This window comes from Sus scrofa, chromosome 6, assembly GCF_000003025.6.
Source record: "Sus scrofa isolate TJ Tabasco breed Duroc chromosome 6, Sscrofa11.1, whole genome shotgun sequence".
Lineage (NCBI taxonomy): Eukaryota > Metazoa > Chordata > Mammalia > Artiodactyla > Suidae > Sus > Sus scrofa.
This window is the reverse complement of record NC_010448.4, coordinates 163,610,203-163,632,951: the sequence shown is the minus strand read 5'-3', so window position 1 is coordinate 163,632,951 and position 22,749 is coordinate 163,610,203. Positions and strand designations below refer to the sequence as shown.

Sequence of the window (22,749 nt, the reverse complement as noted above, 5' to 3'; positions counted from 1 at the left end):
GAGCCTCTGAGTCCCAGAGATTCTGTAAATCAGGCAGACTTCATGGTGTGATCTTCTGATTCTGAGACAGGAGTATTTCATGACATCTTGGTCCCCTCCAGCTTTACGGCCTCGCTCTCCTCTGATGGAGGTACCGAGGCCATCCCGTCACCTGCTTCTGCGTTTGTCCCCCGCAACTGCCACGTTGGGATAATATGTTAAACACTAAAATCTGTGTTAACCAAGTCAGGAAAAAAAAATGGACAGAGCTTGCTGTGCTGGCAGGGGCTCTTCGCAAATAGCTCTCTGGGCACATGAAGAATCTGAGTGCACGTGCCTGGGGGTCGACGCTGGGGGGTCCCCCAAGTGACCTCCACACTGTGCTGAACAGCTCCCAACCACAGTGCAGGACTGTGTCCACAGGGCTGGGCGGCAGGCTGCAGAAGCACAGTGTGGAGGTGGGGCCAGAAGCAGCCTGCTCCCAGGCCTGGATCTGGAGTTAAAGGCACAGGTGAGGCCAGCCTGTGCTTGGAGCCGATGCTGACCAAGGGGCCCTCACTCTGGAGGTGACTTCTTGGGGGAAGGAGGACTCAGCACGGTCATAGGTCCTTAGCAGTGCCCCGTGGTCCTGGGGGTGTGGTCTGACCCCGTCACTCTGGGGAGGGCACAGAGATCTGATGGAAAGCCCCAAGTAGGGACAAGGGCTGGGGACTTGAGGACCAAAGGTTGGTGCTGCTGTGGCTGTGGGGGTAGGTGGGTAGGGGCACAGGGGTCTCGGGAATGGTCATTCTCAGAGGGTGGGAGGCGAGAGGTGTATGTTCTGCAAGAGAAAAGAAGACGAGGCTGTCCGTGCCAAGTACAGAGACAGGACACGGGAGACGAACACACAGGTGCCCCGTGACTCCACTTCCACAGCTGTAAGAAGGGTCTAATAACACCCACTCTTGCTGGCTTGGCAATGAACTCTCCGGGGGACAAAATCGAGGCCGTTCCCAGGTCTCCACTGCCAGCACTAACTGACTAAGGGGTCCTGAGGACAGGAAGACTCTGAGGCTGGGCGGCTGTCGGGCCGACTGGACCACGTCGGGCTGGGGCCCAGTCTGCTCAGCAGAAGGGTGGTGAGAGGCGGCGGGATTCCCCGCCAAAACCACAGGCAAGCCTGCCAGCCCGCCCTCTCGACTGCGGAGAACTCAGGCTCAAAGTGTCAGGGCGGCCCAGGGCCTCCAAGACACGGAGACTGACGACGAGCCGCACAGAAGTCAGAACCAGCCCTCCGGGCAAGTGCTGGGAAAGAGGGGGCAACCGAAAGGGCCAGGACCAGCCCAAAGTCACGGGCAAGGTAGCGCTCGGGTAGGGCTAGAGCCTGCTTTGTATTCAATCGGGCTCGTGATTCCACATCTGGTGTCCTTGCAGGAAGGCCTGCACTGTTCAAGTTCAGGGAGGGCTCTTCACTGGGGCTGCTGCCGTGTTTCTTCATATACAGACATTCATTCCTTCAACAGTGCCGGGTGGCGGCAGGAAGGGAAGCAGGGATGATGGTATCATGGCTTCTGACCACTCATTCATTCATTCATTCTCTCTCCACACACCTGCTGAGCACTCAGGAACATACATTGTCCCTGCAGGTGCACATACAGGATCTCTGACTGTGAGCTAAGCAGACCCTTTATCCAGCAGCGACCGTGGCTGAGCCTGAATCAGGGGTGCCCTCTTCACAAGCATCCTTGGAAAGCTGGGCCCGCGCTTGGGAACTCCTATTTCAGAATCACCTTCAGAATGGATTAATCAGCCAAGGAGAAGATCCGTTTCAGCACTTTGCAATGATCGCTTTCTGTGTATCTTTTTATCTCTTATTATATTCTTTTTAGCAGGACACCAACGCACACACATCACCAGATGACGCCATCTGACTATTAAAAACAAAATTACATCATCTCTCAGAATCTTGAAAAACATGAACTTTGACATTAGACACACTGGAGTTTGAATCCTGAGACTGTCTGACCTGGCTTCGTAATCACAACCAAATGACTTAACCTCTTGAAGCCTTCATCTACTGTCTGTAAAAGAAGAATGGAAGTGTGCCTTGTCCCGTCTCTGTGATGTGCTTCCTACACACAGCGCCCTAGACAGAGACATAGCTCAGTAAGTGACTGGGTTTTCTAACTCCCTAGAGAGGGGGCTGGAGAATTTTACAAGCATTTTGGACACACTTGGTAGCCACTCCCAAGTGCTCAGATGGGTAATGTGGGCGTGTTAGTGAAATCACAGCCAAGTACAGAATGGCAGGGGTCCTTGTTTTCTTCTTTTGCCACGGAACCTGGAGGGGTTCTCATCAAGACCCTCCACTGTATGGAATGCGGGGGGGGGGACCTGGGCCCCCTAGAAGGAAAAGGAGGTCCCCTAATCAGTTCAGTGTGCTTGTGGTGGCTGGTACCAGTCCCCCGAGGCAGCTGGCAGAGCCGACTGAAAGCTGCAGGTCCCAAGATTGTCACAAGACCTGGACTCAAGGCTCAGGCATCCCCAGGCCCCTGAGGGCAGGACTGCCACCGCCCCCATTTCTCCAGCTTTGCTTTGTTCAGTAAAGCACCAGCGGCGGCGAGGCTGTGGGAGAAGAAGCCAGCAGGGCCGAGATGCTGCTACCCAGGCAGTCTTTCTCTTCCCTGTCCTAAAGCCACCCAGACTCATTTCCAGGCACAGGCCTTGCCTCTGGGTGATCATTTTACCCTCTCAACAATCTCCCACGGGAGTGTCTTCTCATGACCTCACCAAACCAGCTCAGTTGTGAAAGGCTGGTCACAACTGCCCCACTGGATAGACTGGAACACCAGAGTCCTATGCAAAGTCATTGGCTTCAGAGCCAGAGCTGGGACTGGCACCTAGAAGCAAGTCTCTCATCTCTCAGCCCCCTCTGCTGAGCTGTCTGTAAGGCATCAGGCAAATCTTTAGAGGCCCTGCCTGTCTCACCCCTGCCCCAACCACACAGCCAAAGGAAATAATTTCTCTAGAAGTATACATTCTCCAAGAAATAAAGCGGTAAACTCATTAGCCCTGAAAGGAAGCAAGGAAACAGAAGAAAGGAGCGAAGGAAGAATTGCGGGAATGGCTACCTGGATGGAGGAAGCGCATCCTTCCTGCAGAGCTGGGCAGACTGGCTCTGTGCCTTATGAGACACGTGATCTTGGGCCTGCCTTAGAAAGTCAGAGGGTTGTCAGATCCCAACAGGATGGAAAAGTGTGCGGGGTGCCTGACACGGGGAGTTGATCATAATCATCCCATGAAATGTCAGGGCTGGAGTGGCTTGAAGAGTGACCTTAATCAGATGCCTCACTTCACAGATGGGAAAAACGAGGCCCAGAGAGGGGAAGTGACTTGCTCAAGGTCACACAGCAAACTCATGGGGATGTGGAGACTCGTACCCTCAGTTCATATTGAGATCAGAGACGAGGGCCAAGATGCTTCATCTTTCAAGCGGGGCCAAGATGGAAGACACTTTTTCAGTGGTTCTTCCAGCCCATGGAGGTTCCTTTCTCCACTTAGCAAGGGACAATGTGGTATTTCTGACCATGTGACCAGAAGAAAATATAAACTTTTGAGAAATATGAAAATTAAAACCAATTAAAATCCCAGGCCTTCACAAAAAGGCGCCCTCTGTTAAGGCTTCTTTTTCCCACCTTCCTCTCTCATTGCTTCCCCCCCTCCAAAAAAAAAAAACTATTTTGCAATAACAGCAATGCTGGGAGGAAAGAAAAAAAAAATCTGATGCACTTAACAGATATTTCGGTACAATAATGCATCACAGATGTTCATATCAAACTGTGCACGCGTGCATACAATTTTGCCGAGAAGGCTGTTGCATTTCTGACTTTGGCATTGGGGACCCCTAACCACCCCATCTGCCCAGGCTCTGGAATCTCTCCCTTCCCGGCTAGCCCACGGCTGCCCACGGGGGTGGAGGACAGATTTCATCACCTCACTCTGAAATGATAACAGGACAAATTGGCAGGGTCAGGCACTCTGGCAGGTGGTGAAGGGTGTGCAGCTCGGGGAGCCCAGAGGCGCCCTGTTTTCTTTTGTTCGGGACTCGCTTCCTGCAGCCTCTCCAGGAGCTGGACCCGAGAACAGCTTTAAGAGCCGGCCCGGGCTGGTGATGGGGTGGGTGCAGTTTTGAAACCAGAGATTTGAGTCTCTTTGATCTTCAAACGTGGGCTTTGGAGACTGTCAGCGGGCTGCTGGCTGGCCGACGAGGGGCTCTCAGGAACTTTTCCTAAAGCCTAACCTCACGCGCGTCTCCTGCAAATGTTTTCAACCTACCGAAGCTGTCCTTTGGGGGAACAGCAGTGTTCCCGGACCTCAGAGAAAGATAGTTTTGTGGTCTTAAGAGAGGCAGATTAAAGGCGGGGGCTGTTTTAACCAGAGGGTCTGTGAGCTCCCTTCAGCTCTGGTCGGACACCTCTGGGTACCAAGAGGGTGTTGAGAGTGATAGGGGATCCCCCAGCCTCCCCAGGCCTAAGAAAGATATCGGGGCCAGACGTGAGGCCTCCTGCAAACCTGCCCCCCAAATGAGATGGGCGGTGAGCGCTGGGGAGTCGGAGGCCGGCAAGCGAAGAGTCACTTCGGGGGAGATGCCGCCACGTTCAGAGGAATCCGCACTGGGCCAGAGAATGCACAGGATTTTTCCCCGTGGAGAAGGAGTCAGGCATCGTCAGAACCCCGCGGGGCGTGACTAACTGCCCCAATATTCCTGCCACCAGGGCCCTCTGGGGAAGGACTCCACAATTATGGGAGAGCCAGCAGGAGAACCGACAAACCCGCCTTTCATTTGGCCGGCAAATCAATCTGGCTTCTTACCTCCCCAGGGACAAGATTGCATTTCCCCTGGAAAAACAAAAGCCAGAGGTCTCCAAAGGGGGATCAGTTTCTGCCCCTGTTTCCCTGGTGAGGCGCTTGCGACATCCCCGGAGCAGCAAGCAGGTCCGGTTCCAGTGTCAGAGTTTCTAGTCTGGCCAACTTATGGGGCACTCTCCTTACTGGAGGAGCACATCTTGGGGCCCACGCCTCACTCGGGGCCTCCTCGAAGGAGCCACCAGCCCCGGACGCCAAGCCCTCATTCCAGGATTGACAGCCCGGTCTCAAGGCGCAGATGGGAACTCATTGTTCCCAGGGTCTCAGTTGAGTTTGGGGCCAGTGAGTTGTGAGTGACCTCTGCCCATGGAGACAGGGCTTTTAATGACATTTTGCTGGATCAGGTCTCTGGCAACCAGAGACTTTAAACCTCCTAAGCTCCTCCCTTCTCCCTGCCCCCACGCCTGAGGTTCAAACATCAGAACTGTCAACCTTTAAGTGAACACTTGTCTCTGGAATTATTAACCCCCAAACCATCCCTGCTGCCTTTCCCCCAGCCGAGGCAGGCAGTCCAAGGGTCACTCGGAGCTTCGCAGAGGCCGGGGGAAATCCGGCCGCATTTACCCTCAGCACAGGAAGTGGGGGCCACCGGCACCTCTCCGGCCGCCCAGCCCCAGAAAGCACGGATCCCTCTCTGAGTCCTCTGTCCATGCACACGGCCGCCTGCCGGTGCCCACACAACAGCCTCGGAATGGCCACCAGCTCTCAAGACCCCAGGGCCTCGGGAAAAGCTGGGCGCAAACTGGCAACGCTTCGATTTTCATCCCTCAGATGCTCCAGCGAGCAAAGCAGGTGGGACGCATCCATCCCCAACAGGTAGCTCCTCCACCCAGAAGCAAAACCCCAATGCTAGCACAGGCCGCTCTGCCCTCAGACCCCCACAAAGGCGTCCCCCTAAACCTTTCCTTTTCGGGGAAGGACAGCCTCTGGCGGCGGAGAAGGAGCATCGGGGGCGAGGCCGCGGGCGCGGCGGCGGCGGCGGCTGGGCCCCAGGGCAGGGCGCCGCGGGCCTACCTGCGAGAAGTTGAGCCCGTTGAGCGGATGGCACTGCTCCTCCACGCGCTCCACGGCCCCGGTGCTCTTCTTCATCTTCTCCGCCTGCTGCGCCAGGTAGAGGTCGAGCACGGGCACGCCCCGGGAGCGCACGTCCGTCTCGGTGAGCGAGTTCACCATGAGCATCACCCACACCGGCCTCTTGCGCTCCCAGTTGCCGGCGATGGCGTTGAACAGGTAGTCGGCGTAGAGCCCCTTGCCGCGCTGCGCCGGCGTCATCCACGACGGCATCATCAGCTTCACGTAGTCCAGGTGGCGCTTCAGGCGCCAGTAGAGCTCGCGGGGCAGAACGTCCTGCAGGTTCTCGCCGTGCGGCAGCAGCTGGCAGCTGGCCAGCGCCGAGATGGTGTAGGGGTCCGTCAGGTCGAGCTCAAAGTAGACGCGGGCGCTGGCCTGGAAGGCCGCCTTGGAGTTGTCCGGGATGAAGTCCCAGACGCGGGTGTAGGGCACGTGGATGGTACCGAACAGGTAGGCCGGGGGGTCGCGCCGAATCGTCCACAGGAAGGAGTTCAGGTCCCTCTGCTGCAGGGGGAGAGGCCAAGGAGGGCCGTGAGGCTGGAGGCAGCTGCACTGAGCCAGGCTTAGAACAGGGTGGGCGGGGAGGTCTAGCTGTGGCTCAGCCCAAACGAATCTGACTCGTAGACTCATATCCATGAGGATGCAGGTTCGATCCCTGGCCTTGCTCAGCGGGTTAAGGATCCAGCGTTGCAGTGGCTGTGGCGCGGGCCGGCGGCTACAGCTCCGATTTGACCCCTGGCCTGGGAACCTCCATGTGCCGTGGGTGCGGCCCTAAAGGAAAAAAAAAAAAAAAAAAAAAGGACACATCGGGCAGGTGTATGGGGTTCTGACATCAGAGACCTACCCGGGCCGTGGCAAAGATCAAGGGCTCTGGAAACGGAAAGACCCGCTGAAAGACCTGCATCCACACCCTGGCTTTGCCCTGTCTTAGCTGTATGACCTTAAGTATACTGTTTCACTTCCACAGACTCAGTTTCCCCACCTGTCAAATGGGAGCTGAGAGCAGCTACCTCAGGGGTTGCTGGGAGAATGAAAAACACAATCCATGTAAATTTAGGCCTAAGAGCAGGCCGTGAAGGAAGCTCTCGTTATGATTGGCTCTCACCGTGAGTGCCAGGGACTGCCACGGCACCTGAGAATATTCATGCCTGGCCAAGTCAAACCTTCACCAGTGGTGTTTCGTGTGGAGGGTGGGGAGAGGGAGACCCAGAGTCCTGCTCTGGCAAGAAGGGAGGAAGTCATATAACTTTAAAATCCAACCATTAGGAGATACATGCCAAGAGCACTTTGAAAGCAGAACACCTATTAAAAATAGCACACCTATTTAAACAGCTACTTCCCATTCGGCAGGGCGGATACAGTTTTCTTTTTGGAGGGCAGGGCTGGGGTGTCAGCTATTCTGCTCCATCAGCTGAAACCACAGATGAGAAAGTGGTTTAAAACCTGCAGGCTAAGTAAAGTCTCAAGGCCCTGGCTTGGGAGGGAAAGATTCCACGGAATTAGTCCTAAGAAATGTACATGCTTTCCAGGAGGCTCCTCCCCTACAAAGATGTACCTGGTCTCCAACCCTGATTCTCTGCCATCACCTAAGCTCTCATGGGGGTCGGGGGGAAGGAGGTGCATGAGGATGGGTCCTTTCCCTAGATCCAGCTTAGGTCCAGGGGTTACAAAGCATGAGAAAGGACCATCATTTTGGGCGAAGTCATTTTCCATCCAGAACACCCCCTGGACTGCCCACTGCCACCCACCAGCTGCAAGCTCTAAGTCACCTCATCAAATCGTTCTGCTTGATACTGAAAAGTGCCTGTCGGGGGTGGGGAAAGGGGACAGTACCTTCCTTTATGAACCACTGAAACTTGTAAAGCCCAGCCTACTGGAGCTAGACCAGCTCTGAACACCCTGTCCGCCACGGGAGCTCCCCATCACGGAGCTCCCGGCTTCTGCACCAGTCAGGACACCGGAGGCACACCTTGCCCAAGGTCAACTAACTGGGCAGCCTAGTGAGGACCCTACAGAACCTTCTCCGGCTCCCTGGCCTCCAATTCAGGGTTAGTTTCAAGGCATGCATTTACACTTTGAGAGGGAGACTGAGGGAAATCAGGGATTCTTTAGTTTGGAAGGAAAATTAGAACTAGTAATTACTCTGCCCCCAAGGAAATATTAGGCCAGCATGTTCTGGCACTTTCTTTTCATCTCCTCTGGAATCTTCCTCATTTTGTGAACGGGGGAGGGGGCACTTGGGCCAGGAGGTTGCGGGGCCTGGGTTGGAGAGGGTGAGAGGAGCGGGAGCCAGCAGTCCCCAAGGAGAAAATTTGCCTTAGGTCCCCGGGGTGGGGGCAGGGGAGAGAGGGGAGCCTGCGAGGGGCCGGTCGTGTGGGAGAGGGAGGAAGGGGCAGAGGAGAGGAGGGCAGGGGATGGTAGAACCACGGAGAAGCGGGCAGAGAGGAACCGGAGGATAAGAACAGGAAAAAAGTAAGAAAGAGGAGTGTCCGAAAGGGCACAGAGAGGAAAGATCCAAGCAGGACCGAAAGCTGGGGAGAGCCCGAAAGGTCAGCGTGTGGACCCGGAGCTGAAGAGGGCGCGCCCCACCTCGGCTCCGAGCTGGAGCCCCGGGCGGCAGAAGCCTGGGAGGAAGGACGCCCGAGAGAGAGGCAGTGCCCGGCGAGCAGAGGTGGAGCGGCTCGGGCCGAGGTGGGCGCGGAGAGCGGGACCCCCTCCAAACCATCGCCCCCACGGGGCCGGGGTGGCCGGGGGGCCCGGAGAGTGGCCGGGCGGGCGCTCGCTCACCGATCCGGGCGGCCGGCACTGTCCTCCGTCCGGGGGCTGCGGGCGGGCGCGGGCGGTGGCGAGGAGGGCGGCGAGCAGCGGCCCCGCCAGCGCGGCGTGCATCCTGCCGGGGCCCGCGGGGCGCGGGGGACCCTCCTGGGCGGCGCCCCCTCAGCGGGGCAGGCAGCCCCCGGAGGCTGGGCACCGAGGTTCCTCTGGAGCGCGGGGCTCCGGACGCGGGATGCCGGGAGCCCTCTGGGGCGTGGCTGGATGTCCCTGCCGGACCTGGGGGTCCCTCTGGGGCGGGGCTCCGTCGGTGGCAACAGGGGGACCCTCTGGGGCGGGGCCCCCTCACCGGGGCGCGCAGCCCGGTTGGCCGGGCCCGGGGGCTGGGAGAGCGCGCAGAGGTCCCGGAGCAGCGTCGCGGGCCAGGCGCGCGCGGGGTTCCCGAGGCAGTACCAGCGCCGCGGGTGCGCAGGGTCCCGGGGTTACGCTGGGGACCCGGGGCGCGCAAGGCTCCCAGGGGTGCGCGGCGCTCCAGGGGGCGCGCGGCGGGACAAGTGCGGCGGCGGGCGCGGCGGGGGCGGGGGTCGGGGCCGGGGCGCCGGGGGGCCCCCCGAGCCGGGCTCAGAGGGGCGGCGGGCGGCCGCGCGGCCGCTGCCCGGGCTCCGCCATGCTGCTCCGCGGCCGGGAGGGAGGGAGGGAGGAGGGCGGGAGAGCGGCGCGGAGCCGGGCCGGGCGGGGGGCTGGGGCCGCCGGGGCGGGGGGAGGGGAGGACCCGGCGCGGGGGGCGGGGGGCCGGGGCCGCGCCGGGCCGCGCCGGGCCGGGCCGGACCGCAGGGAGTCGGGGCGAGCTCCGCGCCCGGGCGCGGCGAGGCGGGGTCTGATGGGCATGGCAGGCGCTCGCTCGCTCCTCTCCTGCTCCCTCGCTCGCTCCCTCACACACACACACACACCGCGCGCGCGCGCGCGCGGAGGGAGGCGAAGCCCGCAGCAGCCACTTCCCAACTTTCCAAACTTCCCAGCGCAACTTTTTCCTCTCCTCCCCTGCCCGCGCCTCCTCCTCGCCCGCCCTCCCCCTTTCCCTCGGCAGCTCCCGCCGGGCCGCAGCTTCCGCGCGCGGCCGCCAGAGGGCGCCCGGGCCGAGGCCCCGCAGGGCGGACCTCGGTCCGCTCGCTGCTCCTTGGAGGAGGTGGACGAGGGCTGGTCCGGACCTGGGGAGCCGGCTGGGCAGGTCCAGGAGAAGGGAACGGCGAGAGAGGAGAGGGGCAGGAGCGCGCAAGCATTCCCAGGCCGGCTGGCAAAGCCAGGGAAGCTGGGGTTCACGACTTTGTATCACACCGCTCTTCCAAACACCGGCGTGCGCGCAGTAGGTGTTCTGCAAACCCTGCTTGCGTTAAAACAAAATAACGAAATGCTCTTCCTCAAAATTCCTTGGGACTTACCACTGAATCAAGTCTCTCCCCTCTGTTTCCAGGGACCCCGGAAAGGGAAGGATTCGGATCCCAGTTCCTGAGACTGTACGAATCGGAAGAGATCGCACAACCAGCCTCTTTCCGCTCTGGAGAGTGCAGTGACACTTAGAAAAGGCCAAGAGGCAAGCCCCAAGCTTCGGGAGCATTTCTGGCAAGTGGGAAACGGGCCTGGAGTCCTGGGCACCACTGCCTCGTCCTGTTGAGGAGCGTTCACTGACTTTCCCTGTCCTGACAACAGGGACTGAAGGATGAATTAGGTAGATGTCGGGAGACCACAGCCTGGAGACAGGGACACAGGGGGACCGACATGCAAAAGCCGATTAAAATAGGGATGACAAGTGCCAGGAGACAGGAAGTGGGAACACAGAGGAAGGGCTCCTCACACATCCCCGGGGCTCAGGGGAGGCCCCTGGGAGAGGTCCGGAAGGTTAAGCCCAGGGTAGCCGAGGGAAGGAGCAGGTGCTGAGGCGGAGGGGAAAAGTGTGGGTGCCTGCAAGGGACTGCTGGCTCTTAGGCCCGCCTGGAGCGCAGAGCCAGTGGCAGGAGCTGAAGTTGCGTCTTCCGGCCACACCAGCGGTTTGTACTTTGTATATACGAGGTGGTGGGGAATCTTTGCCAGATGTGAAGTAGGGTGGCTGGAGCCCATCTGAGCTTTGGGGAGGCCTGGACTGGAGGGGGCAAGCTGGAGGCAGAGATCAGTGGGGAGCCGGGCAGTGAGGGGAGAGGTCCCCGGAGACCCAGCTCAGGGCTTTCTCGCTCCTCCCAGATGCAGGGTGCAGACGGAGCCGCTGGAGAAAGGCCACTCTAGAAGCTGGGCAAGGAAGACCAGCTGGGCTGGAGGGGCCAAAGGGCTTCAGGAGCCCAGACTCTGGGCCTTCGGGAGAAACACGGAAGGAAAGGCGGTGACCCACGGGAGATGGCCGTTCCTGCAGGTCAGAGATCATGAACGTTGGCAATTTCATCTTGTTGCACCTGCCGGGTGTCAGAGCCACCTGGACCCTTTGCTATGCACACATCTGGTGACAGATACAGATCAGGCCACAGGGCCCGGATGGTGTGAGAGAACAGTGCGGCTCCATGCCAGCCACCCCCGGAGCTCTGAGAACTGCAGCAGTGACAAAAGAGGAGCGCTTTAAAGAGCCTCGACTCCTCGGGGTTCCCAAAGTCCCTACAGAGCCGCCACTCCCTGGGGTGAGGATGAGGTGAACCCCTGGGAGGTAGGGGAGAATTTCATTCCACCAAGAGGGGGGTGTGATGCCTTCCTGGGGAGCTAGAGGGCACAGGCAGAGAGTGGGCAGGAAAGGACCTGATCAAACTAAAAACTGATCCGTGTAATTAAAGCGATGGTGCACATGACCATGGGAGTGATTTTTTAAATGTTCCAGGGCTTGTTTTCCTGAAAGTGTAAGTGTTTTGTTGCTGATGAGTCACGAGCACCAGCCGTGACTTCCTTCTCTAGGGTCCTTTCCTACAGCTGTGTGACCAGGGTGGGAACAACTAGCCTCTCTGTGCCTCTCTCGCTTCATCCAGCTTCCTGTCCTCACTATTGTTCCGTGTCAGTGTGTGCGGCGATGCTTTAGGATCTCCACCGGTGTGATTCCTGGTGTGGTTAACGACACGCGCGAGCAAATGTGTTTTTCCACTCCGAGGCGCGTGTCCCAGAGAACTCATCTGTCCACCCAAAAAGCTGTGCACGACTAGGGATAGAACCATTATTCAGAATGGCTAAATGGGAGAACCAACCCACATGTCCATCAGCCGACGAGTGGATACATACAGTGTGGTGTATTCCTCCGATGGAATACTATCCACCTATAAAAAAGACTGAGACTGGGAGTTCCTGTTGTGCCTCAGTGGAAACGACCCCGACTGGTATCCCTGAGGATTTGGGTTTGATCTCTGGCCTCGTGCAGTAGATTAAGGATCCCGCGTTGCCCGGAGCTGTGGTGTAGGTTGCAGACACAGCTCGGATCTGGCGTTGCCGTGGCTGTGGCCGGCAGCTGCAGCCCTGATTGGCCCTCTAGCCTGGCAACTTCCATATGCCATGGGTGCGGCCCTAGAAAGAAAAAAAAAAAAAGAATGATATATGCCACCGTATGGCTCAGTCTAAGAAGCCGGTCACAAAAAGGACATATATAATATGATTCCATTTATAGGAAATGTGCAGAATAAGCAAATTCTTAGAGGCAGATTGTTGCTCAATGGTCTCTTAGGGCCAGGAGGAATAGTGAGACTGGGGGACCATGGTTGAAAGGGCTGCGTCTTTTTGGGGAATAATGAAAATATTGTAGTATTGATTGTGGTGGTGCTTGCACAGTCCCCCAAACCATTGAATTGTATAGTTTAAATAGGTGAATTGTATGGTATATGAATTATATTTCCATAAAGTTGCCCCCCGCCGCTAAAAAAAGTTTGAAGCCCCCCAGGAGAGGGTGCTGCCCCAGGCGCAAGGGTTTCTGTGTTTTCGAATTGTCTTCCTCCCACCAGGTGTACAGAAAGCAGCCCCTGATGAGCAGTTTTCAAGTCCTAGAGATTCCACGGGCTTCGGCTACCATCTCCCTGAGCGCCTTCCAGTAGGTCTGCTGTCCTGGCTGGACTTCAGTGGCCCTGTCGTCAGGGTGAACAGCTCACGGAGCAGATGCCTCTAAGGGTCTTCTGAGCCCATCACTGGAGACCAGCGTTGCATGGCCGGCACCTGCCCAGCGCCCTGGAGGCGGGACAGGAAGAGACACAGGGCTCAGGAGGCAGGCGGTGGACTCAGACGCCTGCTGCTCTGCCCGGCCACATCCGGCGCCCTTGCCTTTTACTGCATTTTAATTAAGTTGTTGAATCAGATGGGCACCAGGAATCTGTAGGCTGTAACAGCCGGGGCAGGAACAGAAGCCTTGGAGCGGAACTAAACCAACAAAGTCTGCCTCTTGAGCAGATCCAGGAGCCCCAGTCTTGCCGAAGGGCGTCTCTCAGGCGGGGAGATGGGGGGCCCCCCTGCTCGGCCGGACCGAAGGAGAAGCTTGGCTCTGGGCCTGAGAGCCATGGCCTGGGTCGTGAGCCACACTGGCGTTTTCTGGTGGCCTTGGCCTGGCCTGACTCCCAGCTCCAGCCCTATCCCAGAGGTTCTGAGCGCTCCGCCACCCCCGGGCTCTGTCTTCCCATCCTTGTCTTGTGGGTTGGAAATTAATCCTCGGTGGCGAAGGTCATAATGTCCTTGAAGCTGGGAGAGAAGGCGAGAGGGTCCTAGGACCACGCAGAGGTCAGCAGTGCCCAACAGAGTCTAGAATGGTGGAAAGAACCAGAAAAAAGAAGTTCCTGCTGTGGCTCAGTGGTAACGAATCTGACCAGTATCCATGAGGATGAGGGTTCAGTCCCTCGCCCCGCTCAGTAGGTTAAGGATCTGGAGTTGCTATGAGCTGTAGCGTCGATCGCAGACGTGGCTTGGATCTGGTGTTGCTATGGCTGTGGCATAAGCTGGCAGCTGTAGCTCTGATTCGACCCCTAGCCTGGGAACCTCCATCTGCTGTGAGTGCAGCCCTAAAAAGACAAAAACAGGAGTTCCTGTCGTGGCTCAGTGGTTAATGAATCTGACGAGGAACCATGAGGTTTCGGGTTAGATCCCTGGCCTCGCTCAGTGAGTTAAGGATCCGCTGTTGCTGTGAGCTGTGGTGTGGGGGTCACAGACGCAGCTCGGATCCCGCATTGCTGTGGCTCTGGTGTAGGCTGGCAGCTGTAGCTCAGATGGGACCCCTAGCCTAGGAACCTCCATATGCCATGGGTGCAGCCCTAGAAAAGACAAAAGTAAATAAATAAATATTAAAAAATAAAGACAAAAACAAAACAAACAAAAAAGAACTGGGAAAAAAAATGTTGACGCTGAGATGATTCCAAAAAGGATATTTGCTCACAGGAGTGGGGAAATACACGCGGCATCACAGACGTGCAACAGGATTAGACTTGCTGGACTAGATGGCATCGCTGAAAACAGTTCTACTAGGTCCAGTCCAGTGGGGGATGAGGGCACAGAGAAGTCAGCCCAGAGTTCTGCCCTTGCAGAGCTTGGTACCCAGGGAGAGAGACAGAGGAACCCGCAAAGAGGGTGCTTTGGGAAACAGATGCGGGCGGACGGAGCAGCAGCCTTAGGGAGAGAGGAGGTCTGCCAAGGTCTTTGCCAAGAACGTGATGCTTGAGTTGGTCTCTAAGGATGAGCAGGATGCAGACAGGGAGTGAGAGGAAAGGAAGCTCATTTCAGACAGTGGGAACAGCATGTGCAAAGGCAGGGAAGTGTAAGTGCTCGGCCCCCTGGGAGCCCTGTAAACAATGACGGGGCAGCTAGAACAGAACGTGAGAATTATTAGAGAAGGTCAGAATTAGGGCTGCACCAGGAAGGACCATGCATGACCTTGGAAAGCCCTTCATCTTGCCATTCAGAGGATGTAATCAACTTAGCTTAAGTCCGTAAGTCGGGCTGGTCGAGGTGGCTAGCAAGTCAGGCTCCGGACAGATGTGTTCACAGCCTGATGCGTGCAGCCATCAGTGACCTTACAACGCTATGCACCAACTGTGTTAACTCACAGATGCTTCCTGGGCCGCCATGGGTACTGTGGTGTGTGTGCATGAAGGGATACAGTCCTGAGCTCGGGCTGCTTGCTTGTTGAACAAGGCAAAAAAAAAAAAAAAATGTTCAAGTGACTAATTAAAATGCATTTCCCTGCCAGGTGAGTAACGCAGGATTGTAAGCATCCAGGAAAAGTCAGTGAGAGCTGGAAGGTCAAGGGCATTAATCTGGAGGAGTGGGATTGGAATTAGGCTGTGAACAAAAGCAGGATTGAAAGAGTCGGGGAGAGGAATCTCCTTTTGGCCATCCGGTTCAGGATCCGGCCTTGTCACTGCAGAGTCTCAGGCTGCTGCTGTGGTGACATTTCCATCCCTGGCTGGGGAACTTCTGCAGGCTGCAGGGGACACCAAAAAAAAGAAGAAGAAGAAAATAAAATGTAAGTTTGTATCTATGTCCGAGCAAAGCAAACAAACAAAATAAAGAGATGGAGAGCTTTGCTTGCATTGGAGGGAATGATGAAAGCAAAGGGGTGGGGATGGGGCAGCGGCTCAGACGGTCTAGCTGAAGCAGTGGGGTGATGTTGAGAATAGACGGTAGGGGTTGGGGGGCACCGTCCAGGCATTGGCAAGGGAGGAGCAATAGGAACAAGGCATTGCCAATTCTGTGCCAAACCCTTTATCTCAAGGATCTCAGCAGCACTATGGGACAGATACTTTTACCCCCATTTTAAAGATGACGAAACTGAGTCTCTGAAGGGAGGCACGACATACTCAAGCCACACATCTGATGATTAGAAGGCCTGGACTGTCTAGTTCTTTCTACAACACCGCTTGCTTCCTATAAGACACCAGTGGGAGGTAGCACAGGTTATATGGGCCAGACTGGGTGCGCGTCCTGGGAAGACACACACACACACACACACACACACACACACACACACACACACACACACACACAGTCCCTGGGGACACGTTCATACTGCATGTGGCACATCCTGGGACATGCCGCCCCGTCGAATTAGGACAGTGAGACGCTTGTCATTTAGGAGACTTTTGCCTTTCTCTTTAGCCCAAGCCGTGTGTGGCTCTATTCCTCTATTTAGGCTTCGATAGAAGTACGGAGAGGGGAAAAAAGGAAATGTGATGCTTAAACAAAATAGGCCATCGAGCTGACCACTAAACAGCACTTAGACCCCAAGTATACACACAGCTGCTTTGTGTAATGAAGGCTGTGGACCATGTTCCTGGATATAAAATAACAAACCACATATAACGTTTTACATCGCTGGGTAATTAGCAGGGATCTGCGAGTGTGTGAGCCGACCGGGGTCAGGGGAGGGGGCTGGGTGTCTAGCACAGCGAGCTGCAGGGAAGAGCAGTGCTGTTGGGCTGGGAAGACGGGACTTTGAATCCCTGCTGCCCCCTGTGTCGCCCTGAGAGCTTAGGCAACTGATTTAAACTCTGTGAACTTCCAATTTCATTTCTGTCTATGGGGATAAAGTCTATGCCTCCTGGCAAACAGTTTTGCCCTTCCTGCTCCTGCAGGAACTCTTGGCAATATCTGAAGACATTTGGGGGTATCACAATCAGGGAGGGGCTCCTGGCCTCGAGGGGGCAGAGACCGGATGCTGTTAAACACGTTACAATGCGCAGGACGGGTGGTCAAACATCTTAGCAATGCATAGGACAGGTCCTACAACGAAGAATTACCCTACCCGCAATACCGGTCCTGCTGAGACTGGGACGTCCTGCCCTGCAGAGCGGCTGCCTCAAGGAAATAATCGAGACTGCCCTTCACTGAGCATCTACGGTGCTTGGCAGTACTCTCACTTTATTTCAGTGTGTGGCCTCTTGCCTGTTCAGAGTACGTCGAAAAGGCAGGTACTGTTATTATTCCCGATTTACAGATGAGGAAACGGAGGCCCCAGACGTATCCCAGCCCCCCAGCCAAGTCAGTGGAGGAGCCAGGTTTGAACCAAGGCAGGATGGCTCTGGAGGCTGCCACATGGCTGAATGGAACTCATGCACCTGCTCCGGTGCCTGGCACGCGGCAGTGATGGTGACGGTGATGCCTGTAAAGAGGACGAGAGGACTCACCCTTTCGTTGATGGGACATCTGTATCGAGTGTCCAACCAGGACTTGGTGCTAAAGGATTGGTAGCCAGGATAGGCAGGGATCTCTCGCGTGGGCTTTATTTTCTAGTTCATTTGCTTCTAGTTCTAGTTCCTCTAGAAGGACAAGAATGAAGATGTAGCCCAGAGCAGTGAGATGATGGAAGGGATTGTGTGTGGTGGATGCTGAGCGCTCTGCCAGGAGAGGGTCTGGGCAGAGGGACCAGCCTGGGCACAGCCCAGAGGGAGGGAAGCACCTTGGTGTGTCTAGAAAGAAGAGAACATTCCAGAAACGCCTGACACGGGAGGGCATACGTCCATCATGGCGCAAAAATTTTTACAAATACATAAAAGCCGGTTCAGACTGTGATGGAGGGTGGCGCCGTGGCAAGTGAAGATTTCCAGGAGCCCAGTGAGGGCACGCGGGCAGTTGTCGAAGGGGCGAGGGTGGTGGTGGCTGCGTCCAGCGTGGGTGTGGTCCAGCTGGAGGAAAGTGGACAGATTTGGTTCGTACAGAGGGGAGCATTTCGTGGCGCCTGTGATGTGCAGAGGGGAGGGCGATCAAGGGTAACGGAGGATTTTGTCTGGAGAACGGGCTCCACCGGCTGAGACGGGGCGGCCCGGGAGCAGAGTTTCGAGGGAGAGGAGGCGCGGCATCAGGAGTCCATCTCTAGGTCAGGTTAGGGATGACCTGCCGACGGGCGTCCGAGGGGAGGAGTTGAGCACAGGGCATGTGAATGATCGAGGGGCTTTGGGGCTGGAAGCCTGCATTTCAGCTCCGCTCCATAGAGACGTTGCTTCAAGCCAGGGGCCTGTCTGAGAGAGAGAGACCTGGGGGCATCCTCGGTCGAAGCCCGGGGGTCCTAATCCTTTCAGGGTTGAGAGAAGCATCCATGAAAAGTGACCGAAGTAGAGAAACGGAGATAGAGAAAGCCTCTAAAACAAAATAAACCGGGGGAGGGACCGCTACGTTGGACCACAGGGGGCTGACAGGCACCCTTTCAGAGGACTGCTGGGGGTGGAAGCTCAGTGAAAGGAGTTGAGAACAGAGAGGGGAGGACAAGATGTGGGCACGGCTGGTTCAGGCAACTCTTGCCAACTTTTGCGGGAAAGAAGGGGAGCAGAGTAAGGATGCAGGGTCAATGGAGAGCCTGGAAATCACAGTTACACGGTGTGTGTGATCCGGCAGAGAGGAAGGGACTCATGACCCCAGAGCAAGAGGGGTTCCGTGGAGGAGGCCCCGAGAAGTACTAGAAAGCCAGGGACACAGGACCCAGAGACAAAGGAGGGACTCAGCCTTGTTGGGACAGTTCATCTCTTATTTCAGGGCGGGCAGCAAGGACAGGAATGTTGTAGGTGATTGAGAAAGCTGTTTGGAAATCATTCCTTCTCCTTTCTCCGAGAGGAGCATCAGCACCCTGACCTGGGCCGCCGGTCAGCCCCTCGCCCTGACCACAGTCCGGACTGAGCTCTGGCCCCTAGACTGGATCTGGGATCCCATCCACCCATCTCTCCCCCGTTGTTTTAAGGGATGACCGTGGAAGGCTCGATGAAACCCGTCTCTGCAGCTAAAAAGACAGCTGGAAGCAACGTGAGGTTCAACAGGATTGATCAGGGGACCAGGCGGGATCAAGAGATGAGGGCTGCCTTCAGGACAGTGTCAGGAAAGAGGAGTCCCCGCACCTGGAGCCAAGAGGGTTCCTAAGAGCAGAGCCATTTGTGCAAAGTGTCTTAATAGGAGGAAGCCAAGAACTGAGACCATCAAAATGGGTCAAAATTTGGGATTCATCAGAATAAGGACGGAGTAATTACAAACACTGTCAACAGAGATGCCAGCAGAGTGAAGAGCGAGTGGCTTAAGTGGAGTTGTTGGGAGTTCAACTAAATCTAGCTGAGTGCTTTGCAGCTTCTCCCTTTTTTATGGGCCCTTGCAGGACCAGTGTCGTTTGTGCAATTAGATTTATGTATTGATAAGGTGATTAAGAGTTTGTAACCTTAGGAGTTCCCATCGTGGCTCAGCGGAAACGAATCTGACTAGTATCCATGAGTCTCGCTCAGGAGCTTAAGGATTCGGCATTGCCGTGAGCTGTGGTGTAGGTCACAGATGCAGCTCGGATCTGGTGTGGCTGTGGTGTAGGCCAGCCCAGGTTATCATACTAAGAGAAGTAAGCCAGACAGAGAAAGGCAAATATCATGTGATATCACTGATATGTGCAATCCAAAAAAAAAAAAAAAAGATACAAAACAGAAATAGGTCCACAGACACAGAAAGCAAACTTCGGATTACCAAAGGGGAAGGGGGGAGGAATACATTAGGAGGTTGAGATGAACTTAAACACACTACTTTATATAAAGTGTGGGAGTTCCTGTCGTGGTGCAGTGATTAACAAATCCGACTAGGAACCATGAGGCTGCAGGTTCGATCCCTGGCCTTGCTCAGTGGGTTAAGGATCCAGCGTTGCCATGAGCTGTGGTGTAGGTTGCAGACACAGCTCGGATCCTGTGTTGCTGTGGCTGTGGTATAGGCCAGTGGCTACAGCTCCAATTAGACCCCTAGCCTGGGAACCTCCATATGCTGTGGGAGCGGCCCTAGAAAAGGCAAAAAGACAATATATATATAGATATATATGTATATATCTATATATATATGGAACCAACAAGGACCTACTGTATAGCACAGGGAACTATACTTAATATTTTGTGATAACCTATAAGGGACAAGAATCTGAAAAGGAGCGTGTGTGTGTGTGTGTGTGTGTGTGTGTGTGTGTGTGTGTAACTGAATCACTTTGCTGTACGCCTGAAATGAACTTGACATTGCAAATCAGCTACACATCAATTTAAAAAGATTCCTTGAGTCTAATTTGTGGTACAAACATTCTGCAGTTTTTGCATGTGTTGATTTACTAACTCATTCATCCAGCATTTATGGGCCCAAGGATCAGAGTCTTAAAGAGATGAAATGATGCGTCCAGGATCTCACAGCCACTAACCTTGTCTCGTCGCTAGACCGAGTTCTTCCACTGTAACCACAGCTGCCTCTGCCGAGGCCCAGTGGCCTTGGAATTTAGTTAACATCTAAAGTGGCAGAAACACCTCCACTTTCTCAAACTTTTTGCCCTGGAGCTTTTTCTTAACGTGTCCAGAACATTTGGCAGTTTGTGCTTCAATCTTGAAAACCTCCAAAGATCGCTACCAATCTCTTTGTTCCCCTCTCACCTGAGCAGCTCGTGCTCAGGGTCTGGCCCATTCCGTGTCAGCCATTGCCTCACCGTTCCAGATCCTTCTTCCTCACGGGCTGCCGCTGGGCTAATCATCACCTTTTCTAGCTGTAACATAAAGCGTTAGCTCAGGACTAGAAGAGGTAAGTTCTTAAGAGTAACGTCAAAGGAATGTCACACATACAGGGAAAGACTCTGGTTGGACAGAAGCTTCGTGAGGGCGGGGACCTTGGCGGTGGTTTTCATTAATATTGTGCATCATTCGTGTTTACCAGAGCTGCTCCCACTCACTGCGGTGACGGAGTGATAGCGTGGGCTCCCTTTCTCTGTCTGCATGGGGCCTTTAGCCATCGTGTAGAGTTAGGAGAGTTCCAGTCCTAAACTCCTCACCAGCCCTTGGTCTTGTCCATTGTGGTAATTACAGTTGTGCTAGAGGGTGTGGAGTGGAATCTCTTTGTGGTTCCCATTTGCCTCTCTCTAATGACTGATGAGGTCGGGCATCTTTCCCCGTGCTTATTTCACAGGCTTCTGTCGTTTTTAGTGCATCATTTGTTGAAATGTTTGGCTCGTTTACGTCAGGCTGTTTGGCTTCTTCCTGAGATGCGTGTGTTCTTTAAATGTTCTGTTTACAAGTCTTTTGCCAAACATCGTTTTGCAAATATTTTTCTCCCGGTACATGGCTTAAATTTTCATTTTCTTAACAGGGTCTTTTGAAGAGCAAATGTTGAAGAAATCCATTTCATCCAAAAAAAAAAAATTGTTTGTTTTATCATTTGTGCTTTTGATGGCTTATTTCAGAAATCTTGGCCTAACCTTTGGTCATGAAGATTTTCTCTTGTTCCCTTCTAGACGTTGTACGGTTTGGGGTTAACGTTTGGGTCGGTGACTCATTTTTAGGTGAATTTGTATCAAGTGTGAGGTGGGATCAAGGGCTTCTTTTTCTTCTTCTTTTTTTTTTCCCCTTTCTTTTTGGAAATGGTTATCCATTGTCCTAGCACTGTTTGTTCAAAGGATTGCCCGCTGTATATTGAATTGCTTTGGCCCTTTGATCAAAAAATCATTGGTTATTTATGCATGGGCCCATATATGGATTCTGTTCTGTTCCGTTGATAGAATTATCTATATTTACAGGAATACCACCTTACTGTTGTTACCATAGCTTTATAACTAGCCATGCAACTGGGCAATATAAGCCTTCCTGCCTCCTTCTTCATTTTAATATTTGTTTGCCTCCCTTAAATCATTCGCATTTTCCACAAATTTTAGAACTGGTTTGTCAGTTTTTGCCCAAAGGACTTGAGATTTTTATTGATTTTGCGGGGAACCTCTAGATCACTTAGGGGAGAATTTACACCTCGATAGTATTGTCTCGCCGTCCATAAGCATAGCTACTCTCTCTTTGGATTTTGTTAAAACGTCCCCCGGCCAAACAGGATTCTTTTGAGGTTTTCAGTGTATATAACCTGCACATCTTTCGTAAAACTTTTTCCTAGGTCCTTCATAAGTTTTGACGCTCTCATAACTAGCCTTTCAACATCTCGGTTGGTGACTGTACTTCCCAAGGGTATAAAAATACCAGTGTATTTTGTCCGCTGCTCTTGTTTCCATTCGCACCACATTTTCGGTATCTTCTGACCTGATCGTGCGGATCTGTGCTGATGTCCTCTCTCCGTGACCACCCTCATCTGGGAGTCACAGGGCAGGGACGAGTGGTGAATACGGTGCAGGGAGGCCCGTCTCTCAGAGCAAGAGTGAGCAGAGAAGCGGGGCGAAGGACCTGACACAGCAAACCGAATATCCAGCAGAACAGCACGTGTGGGTGTGAGGGGGTGTGTTTCTGAGCTCTCTATTCCATATCGATGGCGTATTTGTCATCTGTTCTTGTGTCAATACTATGCTGTGTTTATACCAAGGTTGTGTGCCATGTTAATATCTGGAAAGGTGAATTCTTCTCTCTTCATTTTTCTTTTTTTTTTTTTAATGTTTACAGCTTTTAGGTTAAATGTATTTGTCTTCCCCTACGTACATTTTAGAGTAAGTAAATTGAGTTCTCAAAAAAAAAAAAAAAACTGGAATTGCGATCGGCCTTATATTAAATGTGTATATTGATTTCAGAGAAGAGACGTATTTTTCCTATGAAGTTAGCCTGTCCAAGAGCAGAATGAGTCTATGCTTATTTGGATCTTCTATGCCCTACTCTTTTTACATAGCAGTGGGTTATATTCTTGTCACATTAATTCCTGGATATTTCCTATGCTGTCGCTACAAGAATGGTGCAATAGGGAGCGAGTGCCTTCTGTGCGAGGCCCTGTGTTGGATGCTAGGGCTACAGCAGTGAGCATGACCCGGTACCTGGCCTCATGAAGCTGACGCTGCGAAGACAGACATCCTGCGTGTAAACGGGCAAATAAATAACCACTTGTTTGTTCACAAGATGTGGGAGCAAGGAACTCATTGCTCATGGCCTCAGTTTCCTTATCTCTAAAATGGGTGTAATAAGTCTTATTTGCTGAGGCTTTTCACCCTGGCCCTCTGCCTTCCCAGTGTCATGTCTCTGTGTCACCGCTCTTCCAAAGATCCCAGCCAGATGTCAGGAAAGGCTTTCCAGTTCTGGGTCTGATTCGATCCAGCCAGTTTGTTCATCTTTAGAATGAGGAGCTGGACTGGGCAGC

The 22,749-nt window shown here is 54.3% G+C and overlaps 1 protein-coding gene across 1 annotated transcript in view; it reads right to left on the bottom strand.

Moving 5' to 3' along the window:
- The window catches only part of TRABD2B (TraB domain containing 2B), a 212,752-nt gene extending 203,878 nt beyond the window's left edge, over positions 1–8,874 (bottom strand). Inside the window, exons 1-2 of the mRNA XM_021096678.1 lie at positions 8,743–8,874; positions 5,899–6,459 (exon numbers count right to left, since the gene is read on the bottom strand). Of these exons, the coding sequence (XP_020952337.1) occupies positions 5,899–6,459; positions 8,743–8,844 (663 nt within the window). The 5' untranslated portion in view covers positions 8,845–8,874. The remainder of the gene's footprint in view (positions 1–5,898; positions 6,460–8,742) is intronic.